Consider the following 22,291-nt stretch of genomic DNA (forward strand, 5'->3'; position numbering starts at 1 on the left):
ATACTGTTTTCCACAGTGGTTGCAGCAATTTACATTCCCACCAACAGTGCATGAGAGTTTCTTTTCTCTACATTCTCACCAATATTTATTTCTTTTCTTTTTGATACTAGCCATTCTAATTGTTACAAGGTAACAGATCATTGGGGTTTTCATTTGCGTTTCCCTGATGATTAATGATGTGTTAAGCATCTTTTGCTGTATCTAATTGTCATCTGTAGGTCCTCTTTGGAAAAATGTATATACAGGTCCTATGCCCACTTTTTAATCAGGTTATTTGTTTTTCTGGTGTTGGCTTATATAAATTCTTTATATATTTTGGATAGCAACCGCTTATTAGATATGTTATTTGCAAATATCTTCTCTCATACAGGTGGTTCCCTTTTCATTTTGTTGATGGTTCAAAAAGCTTTTTATTTTGGGGTGGTCCAAATAGTTTTTGCTTTTGTATCCTTTGCCTTAGGAGACATCATCTAGCAAAATGTTGCTAAAGCCCATGTCAGAGATATTACCACCTATGTTTTTTTCTAGGATTGTGGTGGTTTCAGGTCTCACATTCAAGTTGTGCATCCATTTCGAGTTTATTTTTGTATACGGTATAAGAAAGCGGTCTAGTTTTATTCTTTTACATATAATGGTCCAATCTCTCTAGCACCATTTATTGAAGAGACTGCCTTTTCCCTACTGTATATTCTTGACACCTTTGTTGTAGATTAATTGACCATATGCATATGGGTTTATTTCTGGGCTATTTTGTTCCATTTATCTGTGTGTTTTGTTTTTGGGCCAGCACCATATTATTTTGATTACTACAGGTTTGTTTGTTTTTTTTTTTTTTAGAATTTTTTAAAGATTTTATTTATTTATCAGAGAGAGAGCGGGGAGAGAGCGAGCACAGGCAGACAGAATGGCAGGCAGAGGTAGAGGGAGAAGCAGGCTCTCCGCCGAGCAATGAGCCTGATGTGGGACTCGATCCCAGGACGTTGGTTAAGGCAGCTGCTTAACCAACTGAGCCACCCAGGCATCCCTGATTACTACAGGTTTTATAGTATACCTTGAAATCTAAGACTGTGATACCTCCAGCTTTGTTCTTCTTTTTCTCAAGATTGCTTTGGCTGGTCAGGGTCTTTTGTGGTTTCATACAAAGTTTAGTACCTTTTGTTCTAGTTCTTTTTGTTTGTTTGTTTAATATTTTATTTATTTATTTATTAGAGAGAGAGTTCATGAGAGAGAGAGTAGAGGGTGAGGGAGAAGCAGACTCCCTGCTGAGCAGGGAGCCCTATGTGAGACTCGATCCCAGGACCCTGGGAACATGACCTGAGCTGAAGGCAGATGCTTAACTGACTGAGCCACCCAGACGTCCCCATTTGTTCTTGTTCTGCGAAAAAATACTATTGGTATTTCAATATTGGTTGCACTGAATCTTAGATTGCTTGGGATAGTACGGGAATTTTAACAGTATTGATTCTTTGAATCCATGAGCATAGAATATATTTTCACTTGTGTCATCTTTAATTTTTCATCAGTGTTTTAGTTTTCAGGTATAGTACACCCATCATCTTAAGTTTACTCCTAGGTATTTTATCCTTTTTGGTGCAATTATAAATAGAATTGTTTTCTTGATTTCTTTTTGCTACCTCATTATGAGTTCTAATACTTTTTTGCATGGGTCTTTAAGGTTTCCTATATATAGTATCATGTCATCTGCAAATAGTGACAGTTTACTTTTTCTTTACCAGTTGGATGGCTTTTATTTCTTATCTCATTGCTGCAGCTAGGACTTCTATTTTAGTCTATTTATCTTTTGTTTCTAATTTTTCCACACTGAATAAGATAGATAAGAATGGATATCTTGTCTTGGTCCTGATCTTAGAGGAAAAGCTCCCAGTCTTCCATAATGTAGTATGATGTTTGCTATGGGCTTATCATATATGGCCTTTGTTATATGGAGGTATATTCCTCTGAATCCACTTTGAAGAGTTTTTATCATGAAAAACTTCTATTGAGATTGCAAATTGAGATAATTTTTATCCTTGATTTTGTTAAGATGTTGTATCACTTTGATTTCCAGAAATTGAAGCATCCTTGCATCCACAGAATAAATCATACTTGATCATGGTGAAAGATCCTTTTAATGTATTGTTGAATGTGATTTGCTAATTTTTTCTGAGGATTTTTGCATTTGTGTTCATCAGGGATATTGACCTATAGTTGTTTTTTTGTTTTGTTTTGTTTTGTTTTGTTTTTCTTTTTGTTTTTTGTTTTTAAATAGTGTCTTTGCCTGGTTTTGGTAACAGGGTAGTGCTTGCTGATCCTATAGAATGTATTTGGAAATTTTTCTTTATTGCTGGAAGTACTTTCAGAAGAACAGGTATTAACTCTTCTTTAAATGTTTGATAGACTACTCATTTTAGCAGCATATAAATGTTTAACAGAATTCACCTATAAATCCATCTGATCCTGAACATTTATTTGTTGGAAATTTTTGATTACTCACTCTATTTCATTACTAGAATTGGTCTGTTTAGATTTTCTGTTTTTTCCTGATTATTTTTAGATTATACATTTCTAGGAATTTATCCCTTTCTTCTTCATTGTCCAATTTGTTGGCATATGATTTTTCATTGTAGCCTCTAGTAATACCTTGTATTTATGGTGTATGTTGTTAGTTCTCTTCTTTCATTTCTGATTTTATGGAAGTCCTCTTTTTTTCCTTGATGAGTCTGACTAAAGGTTTGTCAATTTTGTTTAACTTTTCCAAGATCCAGCTTTTGGTTTCATTGATCTTTTCTATTTTTTTTTAAGTCTATTTTACTTATTTCCACTCTGTCCTTCAACTCCGAATGATAATCTTGCCCAGTATTCTTGGCTATAGGTTTTTTCCTTTTAGTTCTTTGAATAGATCATGCCACTTTCTTCTAGCCTGCCAAGTTTCTGCTTAAAAATTAGCCAGTTGCTTTATGGGGTTTCCCTTATATATAACTAATTGCTTCTCTCTTGCTGCTTTTAAAAACTTCTCTTTATCTTTAAACTTTGTCATTTTAATTATTATGTGTTATGGTGTAGACCTCATTGGATTCATTTGTGTGGAATTCTTTGTACCTCTTTAACCTGGATGTTTCTTTCCCCAGATTAGGAAAGTTTTCTGCTGCTTTCCCTCATTGTTTTCTTTCTGGGACCTCTATAATGCAAATGTTTGTTTGCTTGATGTTGTCTAAGAGATCCTTTAGCCTATCCTCATTTTTTTTTTTTTAAATTTCTTTTTGCTATGCAGCTTGGGTGCTTTCCATTACCCTGTCTTCCAGATCACTGACCTCTTCTTCTGCATCCTCTAATCTGCTGCCAATTCCCTCTAGTATACTTTTCATTTCAGTTATTATATTCTCCAACTTTGATTCTTTGTTATATTTTCTTTTTGTTGAAATTCTGAGTTCATCCACTCTTCAGTCCAGTGAGCATCTTTATGACCATTACTTTGAATTCTTTATCAGATAGATTGCTTATGTCTATTTTAGTTAGTTTGTGTTCTGAGGTTTTAGCTTGTTCTTTCCTTTGGAACATAATCCTTTCTCCTCATTTTGCTTGACTTTCTGTGTTTGTTTATATGAACTAAGCACAACAGCAATTTCTCCTAAACCCGAAGGAATGGTCCTGTGTATGGTCATCCTCTATGTAGACTGTGTATGCCTGGTGACTTTGGCTGAAATGCTGGAGCTATGGATGGCATGGTCTTGGTTACTCAGTGCTGGGGTTGCCCTGGTGCTCTTTGTGCAGAGAGTACCATGGCAGGATAGCTGAAGTAGATGTAAGCCAGTGTATCTCAGAATATTTTATGTAGAAGTGCCATGGCAGGGTGGCTGCAACCAATGTAGGCATGGGCCATGGCTTCTCAGGGTGCCCTAGAAAGTCATCTACAACAAAAGTGGTACAGGCCTGCAGTGTTTTGGTTTGTTTTGTGCTTGTGTCACCTTGGCAAGATGACTGGAGCTATAGAGAACATGGGTATACTGCCATCAGGTCACCTTTGTGGGACAGTTGGGGCTCCAGTGGGCTATGGGCTCACTGAGGGAGTTGGTCAGTTCTACTGCCCAGCCCCTGCTTCTGTCCAGGCTATCAAGGTAGAAAGGGAACATAAAGCATGGCAGTTGCCCACCCCTCCACTGCAGAGAGATTTTTCAGCAGCATTCTCACTGTTTGGTGGAGTTCTAGAACTAGATCCTTTATATCCTAATTGCCCTTTAACCTGAAGCTTTTGTGCCCCAGGACAGACAAATGTGTTCAGGGTTTCTTGGTACTATCCCACCCTGCTGTGATTCACAGCACTGGAAGTGAGGGTTCATGTCTCTGTTTCTCTTGCCATTCTCCATGTAGTCTGTCTTTGGTTGTGAAGAAGCTGTTCAGTCAGTTTGCAATTCTTCAGAAGATATTACTAAATAAGTGCCTACTTAGTGTGTTCATGGAGAAGGTGGGTTCAGGGTCTTCCTGCATTGCCATCCATACTAGACAAACAAAAAAATGTCCATTTTTTAAAAAGATTTTATTTATTTATTTATTTATTTGACAGAGATCACGAGTAGGCAGAGAGGCAAGCAGAGAGAGAGGAGGAAGCAGGCTCCTTGCTGAGCAGAGAGTCTGATGTGGGGCTCAATCCCAGGACCCTGGGATCATGACCTGAGCTGAAGTCAGAGGCCTTAACCCACTGAGCCACCCAGGTGCCCCAAAAAATGTCCATTTTAAATGTGAACTCCAAAATTTGCTGAAATCCAAGACGAAATGGAAAACCTGATTAATAATGCTCAATTCCAAGCTTATTGAGAAAAATGAGAGCTGCTTTTGTAATAATAATAATAATAATATCTTTAATGACTTTTTTTTATAGATTTTGAGATATGGGGATTACTAACATCAAGTACAGAGAATTTTATTATTCTAAAGCCATTTCACTTAGTTCTTAATGAGAAATATATGCCAGGTCTTGAATTGGATTTCATCTTCGTTCTTAAAGAATTCACTTCGGTCTAGAGTAGAACCAGATATGTAAATAATAAAAGAGCAATGCTGTGCAGTAAATTTCATGCCGAAGTTTTAGAATAATCTATCTTCCAAGATCTTTTTATTTATAATTGGGGAAGTATTTGTACATCCATATGCAAATTTTTCTGACATAATATGAAAGCAAAGCTATGTTCATTTTTTCCCATACAAATTGTAACTATAAACTTTTTTCTGTACCTATTTTTTTTCTTTGTTTTTACAATATATTCTGACAGTCATTCCATATCAGTGCATGGAGTTCTGTATCTCTAATTCTTTTAAATTGCAGCACTGGCATTCTATTACTTGGATGTGCTACACTTCAATGAGTCCCTTGGGGTGAATATTTAGATGGTTTCCCATATTTACTATGAACAGTTCTGTAGTGAATGGTCTTCATGTGATTCATGCATGGGCAAGTGTGTCTGTGGGATAAATTCCTAGAAGTACAGTACCTGAGCCAAAGGTTATATCCTTTTGTGGTTTTTAACATTTTATTAATATATTCTTCAGCAAAATTCAGTTTACATGTGAGTGTTCATCCACCCAGCTTTTTTTATGTTAGTAATTTTATGTATATCTAGAAAAGATAAATGCAAAATACTAGATGAGGAAAAAAAGTAGAGGGATTTGGAAAGTTGCACATGTGGACAAGAGGAGCAGGAAGGATGTGTCATTTTCCCATTAAGGAATATTTTGGTTCTAATAACCCAAAAATGTGTGCTACTTTCCAAGATATTTGCTTCAGTATCTATTTCTCTCAATATATGCCTAAACCTGATAAACTAATAATATACTCATCAGTTCCAGCTATCTTTTCTGTTTATATTTGTGATTAGCTGTTTTTAGTCCCATGGCTCTCATTACCTGATGGAGTATCTCCATTTAGGCATCCTAAGTCATCCATTCTGAATATCAGCTAATAAAGTAACTCGGTTCGCCCCTTAAATTTGCCTGGTATTCTCCTCCTCCAACCCATCACCAAGACATATGTTATTGTTTCTTCACGTGGCTCCTATCCATTGTACACATTCCATTTCCACTATCCCTTGGCATAATTTCTCTACTACTGGGCAGCCACACCTCCAATTCATCCTTCCTAAGTAGATATCCCAAATGCTTCTACCTGGAAAAAGCTCCTTCCTTACTAGTCTTTATTTTGAGCATACCATCCCAGTCCCATCACGTCACACTAAATGCTCTGTTCATCCCACCTATCAGCCTTATTGTATACGATCTCCTGACTTGGAGTCCCATCTCTTTCCCATCTAGCTAACCAGCTTTGCCCATTCTTCAAATTCAGTGCAGGCCCAGCTTACCCTCTCCAGCTTATAACCGAGCTCTCCTCACTCTGAATGCATTCATTGATTTTTTTGTTGTTTTTTTATTGAGTTATAATTGGTAGACATCACTATATAAATTTGAGAAGGTGTACAGCATAACAATTTTGGTTACATATATTGTGAAGTGATTGCCACAATAAGTAATAAATTTAGTTAACAACTGTCATCATAGCTACAAAAAAAATGTTTTTTTTTTTAATGTTTTTCCTTACACTGAGCAGTCTTAGAATATACTCCTAAATTTTAGACATACTATAAAGCAGTGTTCTTTTTCTTACAACTGGAACTTTATGTCTTTCATTTACCTTCATCTAATCCCCCCACTCCCTGTGTCTGGTAACCACAAATCTGATCTTTTTTTTTTTTTTCCTGTGAGTTTGGGGTTTGGATTTTTTTTTTTTTTTTTTTTTAAGATTCTACCTATAAGTGAGATCATACAGTATTTATCTTTCCCTGACTTGTTTTACTTGGCATAAGGTCTATCAATGTTGTTGTGAATGTTAAGATTTTCTATCTTATGGTTGAATAATAGTCTATCGTATATAGATGCCATAAATCTTTTATCCATTTGTTCATCAGTGGACACTTAGGTTGTCTCCATGTCTTGGCTATTATGAATAATGCTGTAATGAACATAAGGGTACAGATATCTCTTCAACAATGTTTTCATTTCCTTTGGATATATACCCCCAAAAGTGGAATTGCTGGATCATAGGGTAGGTTTTTTGTTTTTGTTTTTGTTTTGTTTTTTGGCATTCCCACCAGGAATACGCAAGGGTTCCCTTTTCTCCACAGTCTCACCAGCACTTTACTTCTTGTCCTTTCGATAATGGCTGTTCTCACACACATGAGATTGTGGTTTTGCAATTCCCAGATTAGTGATGTTGAACATCTTTTCATGTATCTTTTGGCTGTCCGTATATCTTCTTTGGAGAAATGTTTATTTAGGTTCCCTGCCTATTTTCAATCAGGTTATTTGTTGTTTCACTACTTATTTGTATGGGTTTGTTATATATTTTTGACATTAATTCCTTATCCAATATATGGTTTACGAATATTATTTTTCCCCATTCTTTAGATTTCATTCTTTAGTTTTTCCATTTTGTTGACCATTTCTTTTGCTAGGCAGAAGTATATTTTCAATGCAATCCACTTGTTTTTTTGCTTGTGCTTTAGGTGTCATGTCCAAAAAAAAATCATTACCAAGATCCATGTCAAGGAATTTTTTAATGTTTTCTTCTAGGAGTTTTCTGATTTCTGGTCTTACATTTAAGTCTTTAAATGTTTGCAGCCAATTTTCTCAGGATCATTTATTGAAGAGACTGCCTTTTCTCCACTGAGTATTCTTGGCTCCATTGTCAAATGTTATGTGACCATATACATGTGTTTTATTTCTGAGTGGTTTATTCTGTTCCATTGATCTATGTGTCTGTTTTTATGCTAGTAATATACTGTTTTTATTACGATAGCTTTATAATATACCTTGAAATCAGGAAATGTGATGTTTCCCACTTTCTTTCTCAGGATCGCTCTGTCCATTTGGGGTTATTTGCAATTCCATATAAATTTTACATTTGTTTTTTCTACTTCCTTAAAAAATGCCATTGAAATCATGGTAGGGATTGCACTGAATCTGTGGGTGGCTTTGGGTATCATGGACATTTAAGCAGTATTAATTCTTTTAATCCATGAACATGAGATATCTTTCCTTTTGTTACATATTCAGTTTCTTTCATTCATGTCTTGTGTTTTTTAGTGTAGCTATTTTCCTTGGTTAAATTAATTCCTAACTTGTTTTTTACAGGTCATTTAGTATTAGTGCATAGAAACACTATGGATTTTTGTATGTTAATTTTGTATCCTGCAACTTTACTGAATTTGTTGCTTAGCTATCATTTCTTTTGTATGGAGTCTTTAGGGTTTTCTGTATAAAATCATGTCTTCTGCAAATATTTTGTCCTTTTCAATTCTAATGCCTCTTTTTTTTTTTTTTTTTGCCTGCTGGTTCTTGTCAGTGGGGACATAGGTAATGCAGATTATTTTATACATCTGTAGTAGATACAATATTCAAGTCAAAGACTTTATTAAACCTAGAAGCAACCTTGATTTATTTCCCCTAACCTTCATGTTACAGATAAATAAACTGGGGCTCAGGAAAACTGTCATAATTCAAAATCCTATAACTAATGTCCGAGTTGAGAGTATAACCCAGTTCTCCTCATCCTGGCACCTACTTTTCTTTTGCCACCTTATCTCTCTGACTTCATATAAGAAATATCTGTTTTAGGTTTAAAACTGACATGGAAAAAAATTGTTTTCTTGCACCCAGTTGTGCTAGGAAGCTCTTGTACATTCATAAACTCTTTGTATCAGTTTGTGGTGAATTAGGGAAAGCATTTGTAATATTAGTTCTAATTATTTGTGAACATGAGTTTGAGTTTCCTCTCCCCTGGATTCAGTCTTCTTATAATGACTCACTTAATATTAAATATGCTTTTCTTAAAGTAGAAGCCTAGTGAGTTTTGTGAGACTGAAGCTGCTGATTCTAACAGAGATCATTAGCCTTCATGTTATGAAATAGTGTTGAGGGTGAAGTTGCTGTCCTTGTATAGGGATGCTTCCAGAGAGTACCTCTTCCCTTTCATATATACCTAAGGTTTGCCAGTATTACTGTGGAGCTTTCTGCACTTTGGCTCAAATGAATGACCCCATCATCACTGTCTTGTAATGAGTTGTGTCTGTAATATACCACAGGCATATTTCATCACTTGAATTTGTTTCAGGGTGCTACTTGATCAGTGGTTCTTAATAATACTCTATAGGAGGAGGAAGCTATTACTATTTCTGTGAACAAGCCACTCCAGGGCTCTTTGTGAATAACCTTGCCTTTCCATAACCTGTTTTGAGGATGGTTTAAAACAATTTCTCTGTTACCTGTGCTCTAAGCTGGAATCAACTCCCTGAACTGTGAAGATAAGACACATAACCATTGTAGGACTTTGTTTACTATGGAATTAAATCCCTAATGTTTATTTTAACATTTACCCAGGAAATTAGTTGGATCTTTCTCAGTTCCTTTTCCAGTTTCTCTGCCATTCTACAGTACATACGGCTGAGTACACCAATGGCTCTCAAATGTGTTTTGTTGTCAATGGGAAACATATCTAACTTCAGATAATCAACATGCAAAAGAATTTGGCTGAACTTACTTTGTAAAAAAAAAAAAAAAAGCAAAACAGAGCAACAGAATGACTCAACCTTTGTTCAGTTGTTCATGAGAAGCAGCTTTGAGGAAGGACAACAAATCTCTGACACATTAGAGAAAATAAAACAAATAAGAAAAATATACAATTTAATTAAAAATAAAAGGATATTAAAAAGATGGTTAAATATACAAGAATGCTGTATATATATAGCACATATATACGTATATAGTTGAACACTTGAAAACTTTTAAAATAGTGAACGATTTTCCTTAAAAATGATGTGTCAAACATGGACTTGAAATGTAGTAAAATGAGCAAGTTGCTGAATGGTACATACTATTTATATGCACAATTTCAAATATGAGCGTGCACACATAAAAGATATAGATTTATGGAGGTTATCTGGATAGTAGGATTAGAAATGATTTGCTTTTCCCTATAAAACTGAAGTTGTACATTATGCAAATATTTTATAGTACACAGATTTTTATTAACAGAAAAAGAAAAGCTTTCTGTGTCAACATTTTTCAGATCTGATCTATAATATTTCAGTGTTCCTTACTCAACAGAACGTGGGAGGGAGTGTTTGTATTTCAGGCTATATACTAGAGTACTGATAATTTATACTGTTGGATTAAAAGCCCCTTGAGTAGAGTTAGGAGGCATTACAGCCTCTGGGCTTAAGCTTCAAACCTGACCTGATGTGAATCCAGTGTGCACTCCATACCATCTGTTATTCAAACCTCTCCGCTCCTCCTCCAAGACTCAGTTTTTTCTTCGGTGACACCATGATAGTAATACATATCTATCCCTGAAGTTATAGAGAGGCTTGAATCTGAGACTCTATATAAAGCGCTCAGGACAGTGCCTGATGAAATACCCCCTAAATTACCGCTATCATTATCATCGATGACCTCCTTGTAGGCCCTGCTCCACGTGGCTTCTGCAGCCAGTCATGTCTTTCTCACATCGTAACAATGCAATTCCCCTTCCTTCTCTGCCCCGAACACAGGCAGCCTTCAGGTGCTCTTCTGAATGGTCATCCTTTCATAACGTAGCTTCACGGTTGCCTCCTTTTACCAGGAATTTCCCCCAGCTTCCCAGGCCAGAGGAACTGGCTCCTCCTAGTCCTTTCGTAACACACAGACAAAAGTTCGTGACTGTTGTGCATTTCCACGTCTCACCCACAGACGGCATCATCCCTGCAGATGCGGAGAAGGAGTGAATGAAGGCAAGGGAGTCCAGTCTGTTTTTCTAATCAAAAAAGTTGACAAGTAGATCCATCCTAAAACTTTGGAAAGAGGTCTTCTGGGTCTCAGTGCTGGACTATTGAAAGCTAGGGAGTCCAGAACGGTCAACATTTGATACTGGACTGTGCTATATGCTTTTAGTAGATTGCTTGAGACAAAGGCATTGTTAATAACTTAATATTTGGCATTCTCAGAATACAACAGTTCTGTGATCTACATCAAAAGAGTTACTTGCTTCCACTTTTAGGTACAGATAAGCCCCCCCACCCAAAACTCTCATGTTCCTCTATTTGCTTCCATGACAAATCCTTCTTTTTGTCTGATTGTAATTCCTTTTGCACCGTAATTGCAAAGTATAGTCAGGCCTTCACAGTATTTCTTTTATTGTTGTTTTAAAAAGCAGTTTTTCTATGGGCTAAGTAGAATGCTGTCTTCCAAAAAACGAGGATTACCTTTCCTTTATTTGAAAAAAGATTTTGCTGATGCCAACGTACTTACTGAAGAGCTTTGAGCAGTAAGAGTTTATAATCATGTTTTCATCCTTCAGGGATGAGGTAATCTCTCTTCTTTTCCTGTTTTTCTTATCGCTGGCTGATTCAGGTGTTTTACAAAGAGTCTCATCATTTAAACTAGATTTTTAGGCTGATTTTTTTTTTTTTTAAACAACTACCAGAAAAACCATTCGATCGTCATTTAAAGTTTTCCCATATGGTAAAGCCATTATAAGGTCAATGTGAAGAATGCCTAATAGAAGTAAATGAAAAAAAGCTGCTTCTTACATGAGCAAAATTAAGTTTTGAAAAATGTAAAAAAGCTACCTTCTAAGGAAAACTGCTTAAACTTTTAGCATTATAAATCCACTGGATCCATATTTTGAAAGGCACCCGTGTTTGACAAAGTTTCCTTCATAGCTGTTGTGTTTTATGTACAATTTGGAATTGGCATTCAAGTCACAGTACAGATCGACTTCAGAGATATCCATCACTTTCTTAAAAGAAGCAGACTCCAGATTATATTTTAAAATGCAGTCCAGTAGTCTTCGGGGAGGATTAAGTTTGAATTTTTGTTTTAAACAGATGTGATATTAAGCTCTTCCCTGGCAGTTCTCACAATGCTGAGAAAAAGGGATGAGCGTTGTAGCGAATTTCAAAAGCAGGGTTCAGGCTTCGTGCTGGGAGCATGGCCTGTCCTCACCGTGTGTCTGCCCCTTTCACAGCACGCCATGCCCTTCTGGAGGATCTCCAGTCACTCGGACCTCATGGCCCTCCATCATGCCTTGGAACTGGAGTACCTGTAACAGCCACCTAGCACTTTGGAACCGCACAACTGCCTGTGACCAGGAACAAATCCAGCAGGCCTGAGGCCTGTGTCCGCGCTGGAGTACCCAATGTCGCGATTTCACCATGTGGACGCACAGCTGCCGGTGGTCTTCACCTCTGCTCTTGTGGTAAATGAAGGACCACATCGATCTCTTCAGACCAGCTGTTGACTCTAGTACTGTGAATCCCATGAGAAGAAGCCATGAGAATGTTCTAGTATGGTGTGATGTGTCTTTGCCACAGTAATTACATGGTTCAAACCTGTGAAGAAAGGACCTGCAGACGCTTCCATTGTTCACATCTTCAATGTGACGGAAACATTAGCTTTTCCAATACAGCAAACTTGATTGCACAACAAAGACTGAAATGTGTTTCCCGAAGACCAGGGAGGGGATCTTCTTGGAAAGAAAGTTTACTTTTTTGGTGTCTCATACCCAGGGTAATCTGTACATCTCTACTTATTTATGAACAGACTTTTTAAAAACAGCTTTAATTGAGGTATGATTCCAGCACCATACAATTCACTCAACCAGACTTTTTTGACATCTAGTAACTGAAGAGACAGTAGCATCATAATAAGCAATTAAAGGCCTTTGCCTCACGACACAGCAAGTACTTTGAATCTTAGCACATTGCAAAGTAGTTTAAAGTATGTCTAATTTAAACGTATAATATGTACATCACTGAGACAATCATGTACAGAGAATTTGGGGTGTAAATTTGTAATAATGGATGATTCTTTTACATATTGTTTAGAAAATGATATTGAAAGGTAGCGATGCCTTGATAGTGAAGTATGAGGCCATGTGTGCAGAAAGTCCTGTGCAGTGCCTTATCGAAGTACTGGGTATAAATATGTAGATAATGGAGTTTGTTTTTTGTTTTTTGTTTTTAGATAATGTTGTCAAGACCAAAAGCATGGATGTTAATAGAAATTTGTTTTCCAAATTATTTTTTCCATCAGTTTTTCTTCTTTTTTTAATGCTCTTAGGAGGACCTTGGTTAAAATACAGCGGTGTCTTAAATAATCTGAAAAAAAAAAAAAAACAAAAAACAGTCCTCTTACAACCTCACTTTTTCAGTTTCAACACTCATGTATTATATGTAACTACTTGAAAAAAATGATTATGCAAATGCTTCTTCCCACAGAAAGAATGTAGATGATTATTAGATATATTTTATTAATAAAATGATTCATGAATTGGAGACTAGCCAAGTTTGTGTGCTCAGATTATAGGGTCTGTATTTTCTTGCTTAGATAAAGGAAGGCATTATCACCTATCTGGAAATGAGCACGACTTTTTGATCGTTCCCTCTGTTTTCCTCCACCCCACCCTCCCTGGAAAGTTCATTGCAGGCAGTGGACATGGCCCAATAATCATCAGCAAGGTTATTTCTCACCTGCATTATCTATAAGGCATAAATCTGGGAAATAAAAATTGTCACCTTTGTTATGCCATAAGACAGTCTCTCTAAAAGTGAGGCATTTGGGCACTAGTTTTCATCTAAAACCTTCCATTGTTATGAAATTACTTTTTGGATGAATTTTAAAATTACATTGAGGGGAAAAAAAACAAACACACACCAGCTTTAACCCAAAGTAGCTAAAGAGCTGCTCTTAACTATTCCTGAAGTTTCATGTTGCTGCTAAAATTAGTTGTGAGTTTTCCAAATTGCTTAAAAATCAAATTTGGGTATTTTTTTTTCTTTTTTTGCTTGAAGCAAACAGAAGATAATTTTTTAGCCTTTTCATTTTATGTGTTTGTACTCTGCAGATTGGAAAGCAAAGTTTATCCTGGCTTTACTGTATAAAGGTGTGTTGTGTCCACAATTGTGTACAGGATTTTTCTTCATTAATTTTGTGTTTAAATTAATAAAATTGATTTGTGAAGTACTGTAATCTCCTTGAATACATTCTCTTATCTCTCGTTTATGAGAAATAGGATCTTGGTTGCATTAGCATGCTTCTGGTCCAACAAAAGGAAGTGGTATGAAGTAATTGTAGTAATAATGGCTTTATCAGTCCTTGAGGAGACTAAACCAGAAGGGTAACATCTGTTTCTTTGATCACTGTAAGAACAGATGAACAGAAGGGCTCTACACTTCCTTTAAAACTATATAAACTGGACCCTCACTCAAATTTACCATAGAACAGAATTCAGCATCAAGAATCTTGGATAACAGAGCATCGATTTAGCCACTCAAATACCATAGGGATAGCAAAATAAAGCAGTTCTATCTATAAAGAACATCCACAACACTTACCTCTAAAATTTGGCCAGATTAGTCACTGACAGGGAGCTATAAAACAGTACAACTTGCTTCCTCTTGGGATTCAACCTTAGAAACAACATTCATACACACAAACACATGAAAAACCAAACATGCGGTTATATGCCTCATTTATCAGGACCACGATGTTCGTTTTTCACAGGTACACACCCAGGCAAGTGGCTTGAGTGACGAAGTGCGTGAGCACGTTTGGATGCCTGAGAATAAAAAAAGTTTGGATAAAGTCTTCAGAGACAGGCAAGGATGGGGAGTGGAAGGATTTTTAAGTCTCAGGTAAAGAAAATAAGGAAAATGGGCAAAATGGAGGTTATAGCCTCAAAAGATAATTTTTTTAAAGATTTTATTTATTTGACAGGCAGAGATCACAAGCAGGCAGAGAGAGAGAGAGGGAAGCAGGCTCCCTGCTGAGCAGAGAGCCCGATGCGGGGCTCTATCCCAGGACCCTGAGATCATGACCTGAGCCGAAGGCAGCGGCTTAACCCACTGAGCCACCCAGGCGCCCAAAAGATAATTTTTTAAAGCAACACTTCTAACATAATACTACCCGACTAATATATGTAAAGGGTTTCCCTTTGACCACTGATTAGAGCCCAAATTTTTCTACTTGGCATTCCCAAGTTTCCAAGTATAGTATCTACTTTCTTCCCACCATAATCTCTCATTACTGCTATGAACAAACCTTCAGTGCACATTAACTGGACTCTTTAATGGACCAAACCACCTATAAGCATCCCTGCCTCACTTGTTTTCAGAGCATTCCTATTTCCATTAATGACATCCTCCACTCTCAGTGCAGGATTCTTCTTTGGAGCCTTCTTTCGCATCATGGCACCCAGCATTAGTCCCCTCTCCTGACCTTCTCCCACTCAATGTCTGTAGTCTCATTGGAGTTCATATTGTTCCCTTCCATAAAGATTCTCTGGGCCCCCACTATGGGAGGCATTGTCCTAGGTGCTAAGGAAGGTCCCTGCCCCTGAGGATGGGGTTTTACACTAAAATAGGTAAGAATAGACAAGATATGAAAGAATGAATGAATATTCGAAACACTCTTGCTGGAAAATTGGGACAGGGAATATAAGTGACAGGGCATAAGGATGGACAGAACCATAATGTATGAACTTAAATCAACTGCTGAGAAATAAGCAGCATGTGAAGATCAGGGGCACAGAAAACCGGCGAAGGTCCTCGAGAAGAAGGCTTCTATCTATTGTGTTCTAGGAGTGAAAAATCATGCCCATGGGTCCAAGAAGAGATGACTTTGGAAAAGGAGGGAGACCTTGTAGCCTTGAAGTGTTGGCAAGAGATTTGGATATTATTCTAAATGGAATTGGGAGACCATTGAGGGTTTAAACAAATCTGACATACTCTGACATAATGACCCTGGGGGCGGGGTGGAGAATGGATTGTCAAAGAGCAAGAAAAGAGGTAGGAAAACAAGTTACTAGCTTAATAGGGCAGAACCAGGTCCTTGATGGCACAGACCATTTATCAAGACACTGCCTTATTCTGGTTTAGTAAAACAAACACAAAAAAAGAAACAAAACCAAAAAAGGTGAACAGAACAGTCCTCTCCCTGCCCTCAAGCATTCAGATAGTAATCTTAAAAGGGATCAGTTACAATGATAAAACAGGCTTCCATGAGCAGTAGGGATGGATGTGAAATGGGACTGGCATAGGCAGCATAGGCAGGTAGGGGAAAGCTTCCCTCCAGGAACTGACCTCTAAACAAAGATCTGAAGGCTAGGGTTGGTCTGAGGAGAAGGGAGAGAAGGTGAATATGAAAGAAGCCTTGATTGGGCAGAATGTGGCAAGGGAAGGAGAGAAGAAAAGGAAAGCCATGGACTTTGGGACTGCTCACCATTGAGTGAGGGTAGAAGTGACCAGAAGAGGAGAAGGGCACAGGCTTTACCTATCCTTCATCTCAGAGTAAACTTTAGGCTTAGTGCGATAGGAACAGAAATTTCCCTCAGGCTCCTGCATTAATACACACAGCCTGGAAACTTTCACTGTGGCAGTGAGTCTCTAGGAGACTTAAAATGTTCAGTCTAAATAGTTGAGCCCCTTCTAATTTACAGATTACGAAACTTGGGTTAAATGCTTTGCCAGAGGTCACAGCCAAATAAGGCAGAGTCACGACCCCAACCAACTCTTGGATACAACACAGAATCATGGAAAGATCAAGAGCTCCAGGGGCAGCAAACATTGGCTTTGCCTCCCTGCTCTATCTCTGCATACCGGGGTGAACTTAGAGAGCCCCTCTCAGTTTTCAAGGCATATTCAGTGTCCTGTCCACCCAGTTCGTACAATTTCCTAATGATGTCTTTTTTAAAAAACCTTAGCAAGCACCCTCAATTCCATGTCATCTTTTCAGAGATTGACTTAAAATTTATCTACTAATTGGTATTTACAAATGTCAACTTTTAGCAATAACTTACAAAATTTGTTTTTAAAAAAATACTTGAATCTGACATGGGTGTTTCCCAATTCAAATGAATATAAAGGAGGTCATTTGCTTAACAGAATGCGGAGATGATGCCACAGACATTGTGTGTTCATTTAAGACCTGTGAGAAATTTCCTTCCAGACACTGGAACTTACTCACACAACATGCGGCTCTGAAAGATTCCACTGGAATAGTCCTGTCCATCCCATTCAGGAGAGTTTTTTGACAACCCGAAAGGATAGAGTTGGTAAAAGCGCTTCTCTCAGTGTCTCAGAATGTTTCCATTTCTCTCTATTCTGTGCAATTATACAAACTGACAGGATAACTTGTGGCAGAAGAAATGAAAGGGTTTGTAATTTAGGAAACCTTTGGCCCCACTGACTGAAAGCAGGTTGTTTGTAAAAAGGAAATCCTGACCTCAGCTAACTGGCAAACTCTGTCAGAAGCAATAGAAGGAAGCGAAGGAGAAAGAACAGCGCCAGGGATTTTTATTGGCAACAGAAGAAAAACGGATGCTCTGCCAGAGGAAAGCCCTTCGAAGAGAACTCTCCAGTGGGGGAACAAGACATGCCCAGAGTTACTGAGTGTGTGACTGCACAATTGCATGGTGGTTCTGTTCTGGTTTTGTGGGCTGGTCTGACTGGGAGAGTTTTCTGCATGGGGATGATGGCTAGGCTGACAACCCTGAAAGTGGATTTCCTCCAGTCAGCTGAAGTTGGGAGTCCCGCTTCTCCCACAAGCACTCCAAGGCCTGTCCCATCTTCTGTCTTGGCTTGACATAAAGCTCCAAGGACCACAGACAATGGAGTGTGTACAAGGTGTAAAAGGAGTTCAACTACCTGATGTTTTCCATGTTAGTGCTGTCCATCTACTCACCCCCACTAACTTCCTCCATGTGCGGTGTGGCAGGACTCAGCAGGGACCTCTTGGTAACTCCATAAAAGAAAGTTCTCTGCAAGCTCTAATTTCCTTATGCCTGTAATTTTCAATTAGCTGCCCATTGAAATCACCTAGGTGCTTTGAAAAATACTAATGCTTGAACCCCACCTCAGAGACTCTGATTTGTCTTGAATAGGGCTTATGCAATAGCCAAGGTAAAAAGTCACTGTTTCATGACAATCAGGTGTATGTAAGAGTGACCTCCACTGTACTCACCTCCTGGCACATGCAGACAATTTGGGAAGTGCATTTTCCTGCTCTTGGTTTTTCCCTTCCAATCCATTCTGATTCCCAATTGGCCTTTCCTATATTTCTGAAATCCTTAGGACTCCAATTCAACACCTGGGGAGATCTTACTATGACTAAAAATTCTGCTGGATTTCAGGGCTATCCCCAGAGGGTTGGCCATGTAGTGAGGGCACAGAGATACATGATAAAAAGGCAGACTGTGATGAGAACCTCACTAGATTGTAGAACATTTGCAATGGGGGTGGGGGGAGGGGTAATGGGAGGGGAGAGGGGCAAAGGTTGCAAATAATTTTAATTTATGATGCAAGCCCAGAGGGTATACCCAGTGGATGTTGGCTGAGGAGACAGGAGAAGTCACACTGAAGAGCTGATATTTTTGTTGGCCTAAATGGAAAAAAGAAAAGATGCTGATAGGCTCCTAAACTCTGGCCTTCCCTTGATTAATAAGAGAAATATAGTAACCAGAGGCTGAAGGACAGTGGGGGGTGACTGCAATAGTCCAAATGAAATGTAATGAGGGTGTGTCCCATGCCAGCCCTGAAGACAGAAATATGGAACCAACATAGTAGATGTCCCAGAGGCAGAGTTAGTCATGAGTGGATAAGGTGAGCTTCCACAACCCTTTGACTACCCCCCTACATTTGACACCCAACACCAGAAAGGGTCTGGTTGGGAAGGGGTTGGTTCATTCTAAATCTTCTAACTCAGAACTGGCAGGCTTTTCTCTTTGGAACCATCTTTCCAAAGATCTTCCTTGACGTATGATGTGATTACATGCCAGTAAACCCATCCTAAGTTGAAATTATTATACATCAAAAATGCATTTAATAAATGAAATCTTCTGAACATCATAGCTTACTGCTCAGAACACTTATATTAGCTGAGAGCTGGGCAAAATCATCTAACACAAGCCTATTTTATAATAAATTATTGACTATCTCAAGTAATTTACTGAACGGTGTACTGAAAGTAAAACACAGAATGGTTGTATGCATACAAAACGGTCATAAACATACTGGTTGTTAACCCTCATGATTGCACGGCTGACTGAGAGCTGCAGTGGCCACCATTGCCCAGCATCGTGAGAGAGTATCACACTGTACATCTCTCGCCCAGGAAAAGGTCCAAATTCAAAACTCGAAGTATAGTTTCTACTGAATGCATACTGCTTTTGCACCATCATAAAGCTGAAAAATAGTAATTTGAAACACTGTAAATCGGGGACTGTCTGTATGTAGCTGAGTGTGTGTGTGTGTGCATGTGTGTGTGTGTGTGTTACAGAACTGTTGAGGGTAAGCAGAACAACCTGGTTTCCCTGATGGATCCAGAAAGTGTAGTAATCAGGTGGAAGCCCTTTACATGTAATGGAGAAAATATCACTCTTCCATTGCACACAGGAGAAAGATGTCTGTCTGATTAAAGGAGAGTATAAGGAAGTTAAAGCCTCCCTATGAAGTCCCTTATTATCCACTTTCTAAAAACATGATCTGGAGGTGGCAGGGTGGGGGCGTACCCAGGCCCAAGTTCAGCAGTACCTGCATGGCTTTTGTAGCATCTCCAGGAGGACATAGGTCCCCACAAATGCTCACCCCTCACACCTCCTATTAAGGGATACTGCACCCTTTGAGATGAACCAAGCACCCAAGGGCTGTCCCAAGATTCCTAACACAAAATTCCTTTGACTATGTCCCTTGCACTCTCTTGTTTATAAGCACAGAGGCTGCCCACCTCAGACAAACAGCAAAGTATTGAAGAGAAGAAAATGAAAAGAAATGAAGAGAAGAAACACTGAGACTAAGAATGTGGACAAAATAAGTGAGAAGGTTGGTCGTGTCAATGTGGACAATGAAAAAGAGTAAACCACTGAACAGACTCCCCCTGAACTTGCTCTAGCCCTGAAGCGCAGGAGGCCTGGCCAGAAGCCACCCGCTGTCACAGGGATCAAAGTCCCCATGAACTTAAGTCCAGACAACCCCCGGGAAGGAAGAGGAAGGAGGAGGGGGTCGAGCAGGAGGAGGCAATGCTCCCACCGCTGGCTCTTCAGAAAGGGCCTCTTTCACCACCTCCGCATGTTCCTGTCTGTACAAACCTCTCACTGAGAAACGACCACAGGCCCCATCACCTAGCCTACTTAGTGGTTCAAAAATACGAAAGGTTTTGCAGAATTTCCATTCTTCCCAAAGTCGTTAAAATGCAAACAGGGGGGAGAAGGAGTTGATGGAGGAAGCACACGCCCTTACTGGAACAGGCTTGTTTTGAAAAACTTCTGCCCTCTGGGGTTGAAAGCATTTCTTGGCCCAGTGGAATCAAGAGGTGCCATGATAGCTCCAGAAATGCTTCCAGCCCTTGACCTTGATATTTATTTGCAAAGCCTTACAGGAAATCAGTTCTATGTGTTCCATGAAAAACAAAGGAAAATGCAGGAATCAGGAAAAACAACAGACCGCTCCGAACAGCCTTACATGAACAGACTTTAAAGAAAATGAGAGGCTCAAAAAAGAGTTCCCTTTGACATGTAATCTCTCAACTTGTACTGAAGACCCACTGTGTGTTCAGGCCTCTGCTACGTGCTGACAGGTTCTGTGCCTTGAGAGGTGCTGAGGGGATAAAGGTGGTGAGCGGGTGATTTCAGCTTCACCACTGAGGCACGGGAGGAGCTGAAGGCTTCAGACACAGAGGGAAGAGGGACATACTGTGGAAAGACTTCTAGCAAAATCTAACATTTAATTTGTATGTGAAGAACAGGTAGGAGTTCTACGGATTACAGAAAGAAGGTGGCTGGGAAGAAAGCAAATAATGTCTAAAACACTTTCAGAAATTGAGCCTAGAAATTACAGTAAAAATTAAGCATGACTTTGGAAGACCTGATAGTCACTTACAACCACTTATGGCATGCTTTCTGCATGTCGTGAGAAATTCACAAAACAGCAAGGGAGATGTGCCAAGCACATAAATGCCTAGGATTAAGTTCACCGAGAATTGCAAACTCAAATGACAACATGGGACAGAAAGTAATATAAATGAGTAATTGATGTAGACCTAGTATAGGGATCCTCTTCTGGTAGTGACAGGATCTCAGAAAAATATTTCTACACTGTAAGAAAAACATCAGAACAAGCAAAAGGCATTCATCCTCAGAGAGGAGGAGACAGTAGGAAGTGGTGGGGATTGTGTCAGAGGAAAAGTGCATGGCCCTAGAAAGAGGACAGCTGCTTCTCAACTCTGAACAGTTGTTGCCACCTAGGAATGCTGGCTCAGGGTGTCAGGTTTTCCAGTTTTCAAGAGAAGCCAGAAACACTGATATTGGGAAAAGCTGGTTGTGGGAGTTTTAAACATTATGAATTATGGATCAAAATTAAAAATTGTGTAGGCAGATCAAAACAAGACCATGGGCACAGTTTAAAACATTCCAATAATGGGAAATATTTGTCTGGAATGTCTAGGAAGACTTCATGGAGGAATTGTTGGTGAAGCTGAGCCTTAGGGAAAGTTATTGGTAGAACTGACAACCTCACAGAGAAGGGTGAAAGGAAAAAGGGCTCAAGTGACAGAATAACTCATACTTTTGAAAGTCACATAATTCACAGGTCCCAAACTTGGCTATATACCAAAATGAACTTGGAAATTTTTGTTATCGTTTAATGCATACAGAATTTCTGTTCAGACAATGAAAAGTATTTAGAGATGGATAGTGGTGATGGTTGCACAATATCTTAAATGCACTTATTGCCACTGAATTATATACTTAAGAAACTCTAACATAGTAAAAAAAGTTTAAAACTCCCACTTCTTATTATAAACATTCATCACAGAGTATAGAAAAAGTCATTTTAATAAAGGATTTTTGTTCTCAACCTGTTGTCAAATGAATTTGCAATAAGCCAACCAATTCTTCCTATCACACCCCTCAAACTATTAGGAATTCATCCCACTGGACTCCTACCTTTCAACATTGGATATTTCACAGGCAACAACCTCAACTATTTCCATTAGAACGATCCTGGGCTTCATATGCTATGATTCTTCATATGCTTTGAATCCGATAGGATTTGGGGGAAGAGAGATGAGAGAAAGCAGCTAAGTTTTGGGTTCCCAGAAAATAAAGTCATGTGAATACCTTTATTTGTATGTATGTTTGTGTGTAATGTGTGTGTGCATAAATATGTTTAACCATATTGGCTTATTTTACTTAATTTTCTGCTTCTTGATTTTTAAAAAT

The 22,291-nt window shown here is 38.5% G+C and overlaps 1 protein-coding gene across 11 annotated transcripts in view; it reads left to right on the top strand.

Annotated features, from left to right (window-relative positions):
- Positions 1–14,029, top strand: part of EYA1 (EYA transcriptional coactivator and phosphatase 1) — a 360,075-nt gene extending 346,046 nt beyond the window's left edge. For 6 of the 11 annotated variants that reach the window (XM_045063204.1, XM_013061397.2, XM_045063206.1 and 3 more), the window contains one exon: positions 12,047–14,028. In XM_045063204.1, coding sequence (XP_044919139.1) covers positions 12,047–12,127 — 81 coding nt within the window. In that variant the 3' untranslated portion in view covers positions 12,128–14,028. Of the gene's footprint in view, positions 1–12,046 lie in introns of all 11 variants that reach the window. The other 5 variants (XM_045063205.1, XM_045063203.1, XM_013061403.2 and 2 more) reach the window with 1 other exon arrangement.
- The last annotated feature ends 8,262 nt before the right edge of the window (positions 14,030–22,291 follow it).

This window comes from Mustela putorius, unplaced genomic scaffold, assembly GCF_011764305.1.
Source record: "Mustela putorius furo isolate JIRA1106 unplaced genomic scaffold, ASM1176430v1.1 tig00003846_pilon_pilon_pilon, whole genome shotgun sequence".
Classification (NCBI taxonomy): domain Eukaryota; kingdom Metazoa; phylum Chordata; class Mammalia; order Carnivora; family Mustelidae; genus Mustela; species Mustela putorius.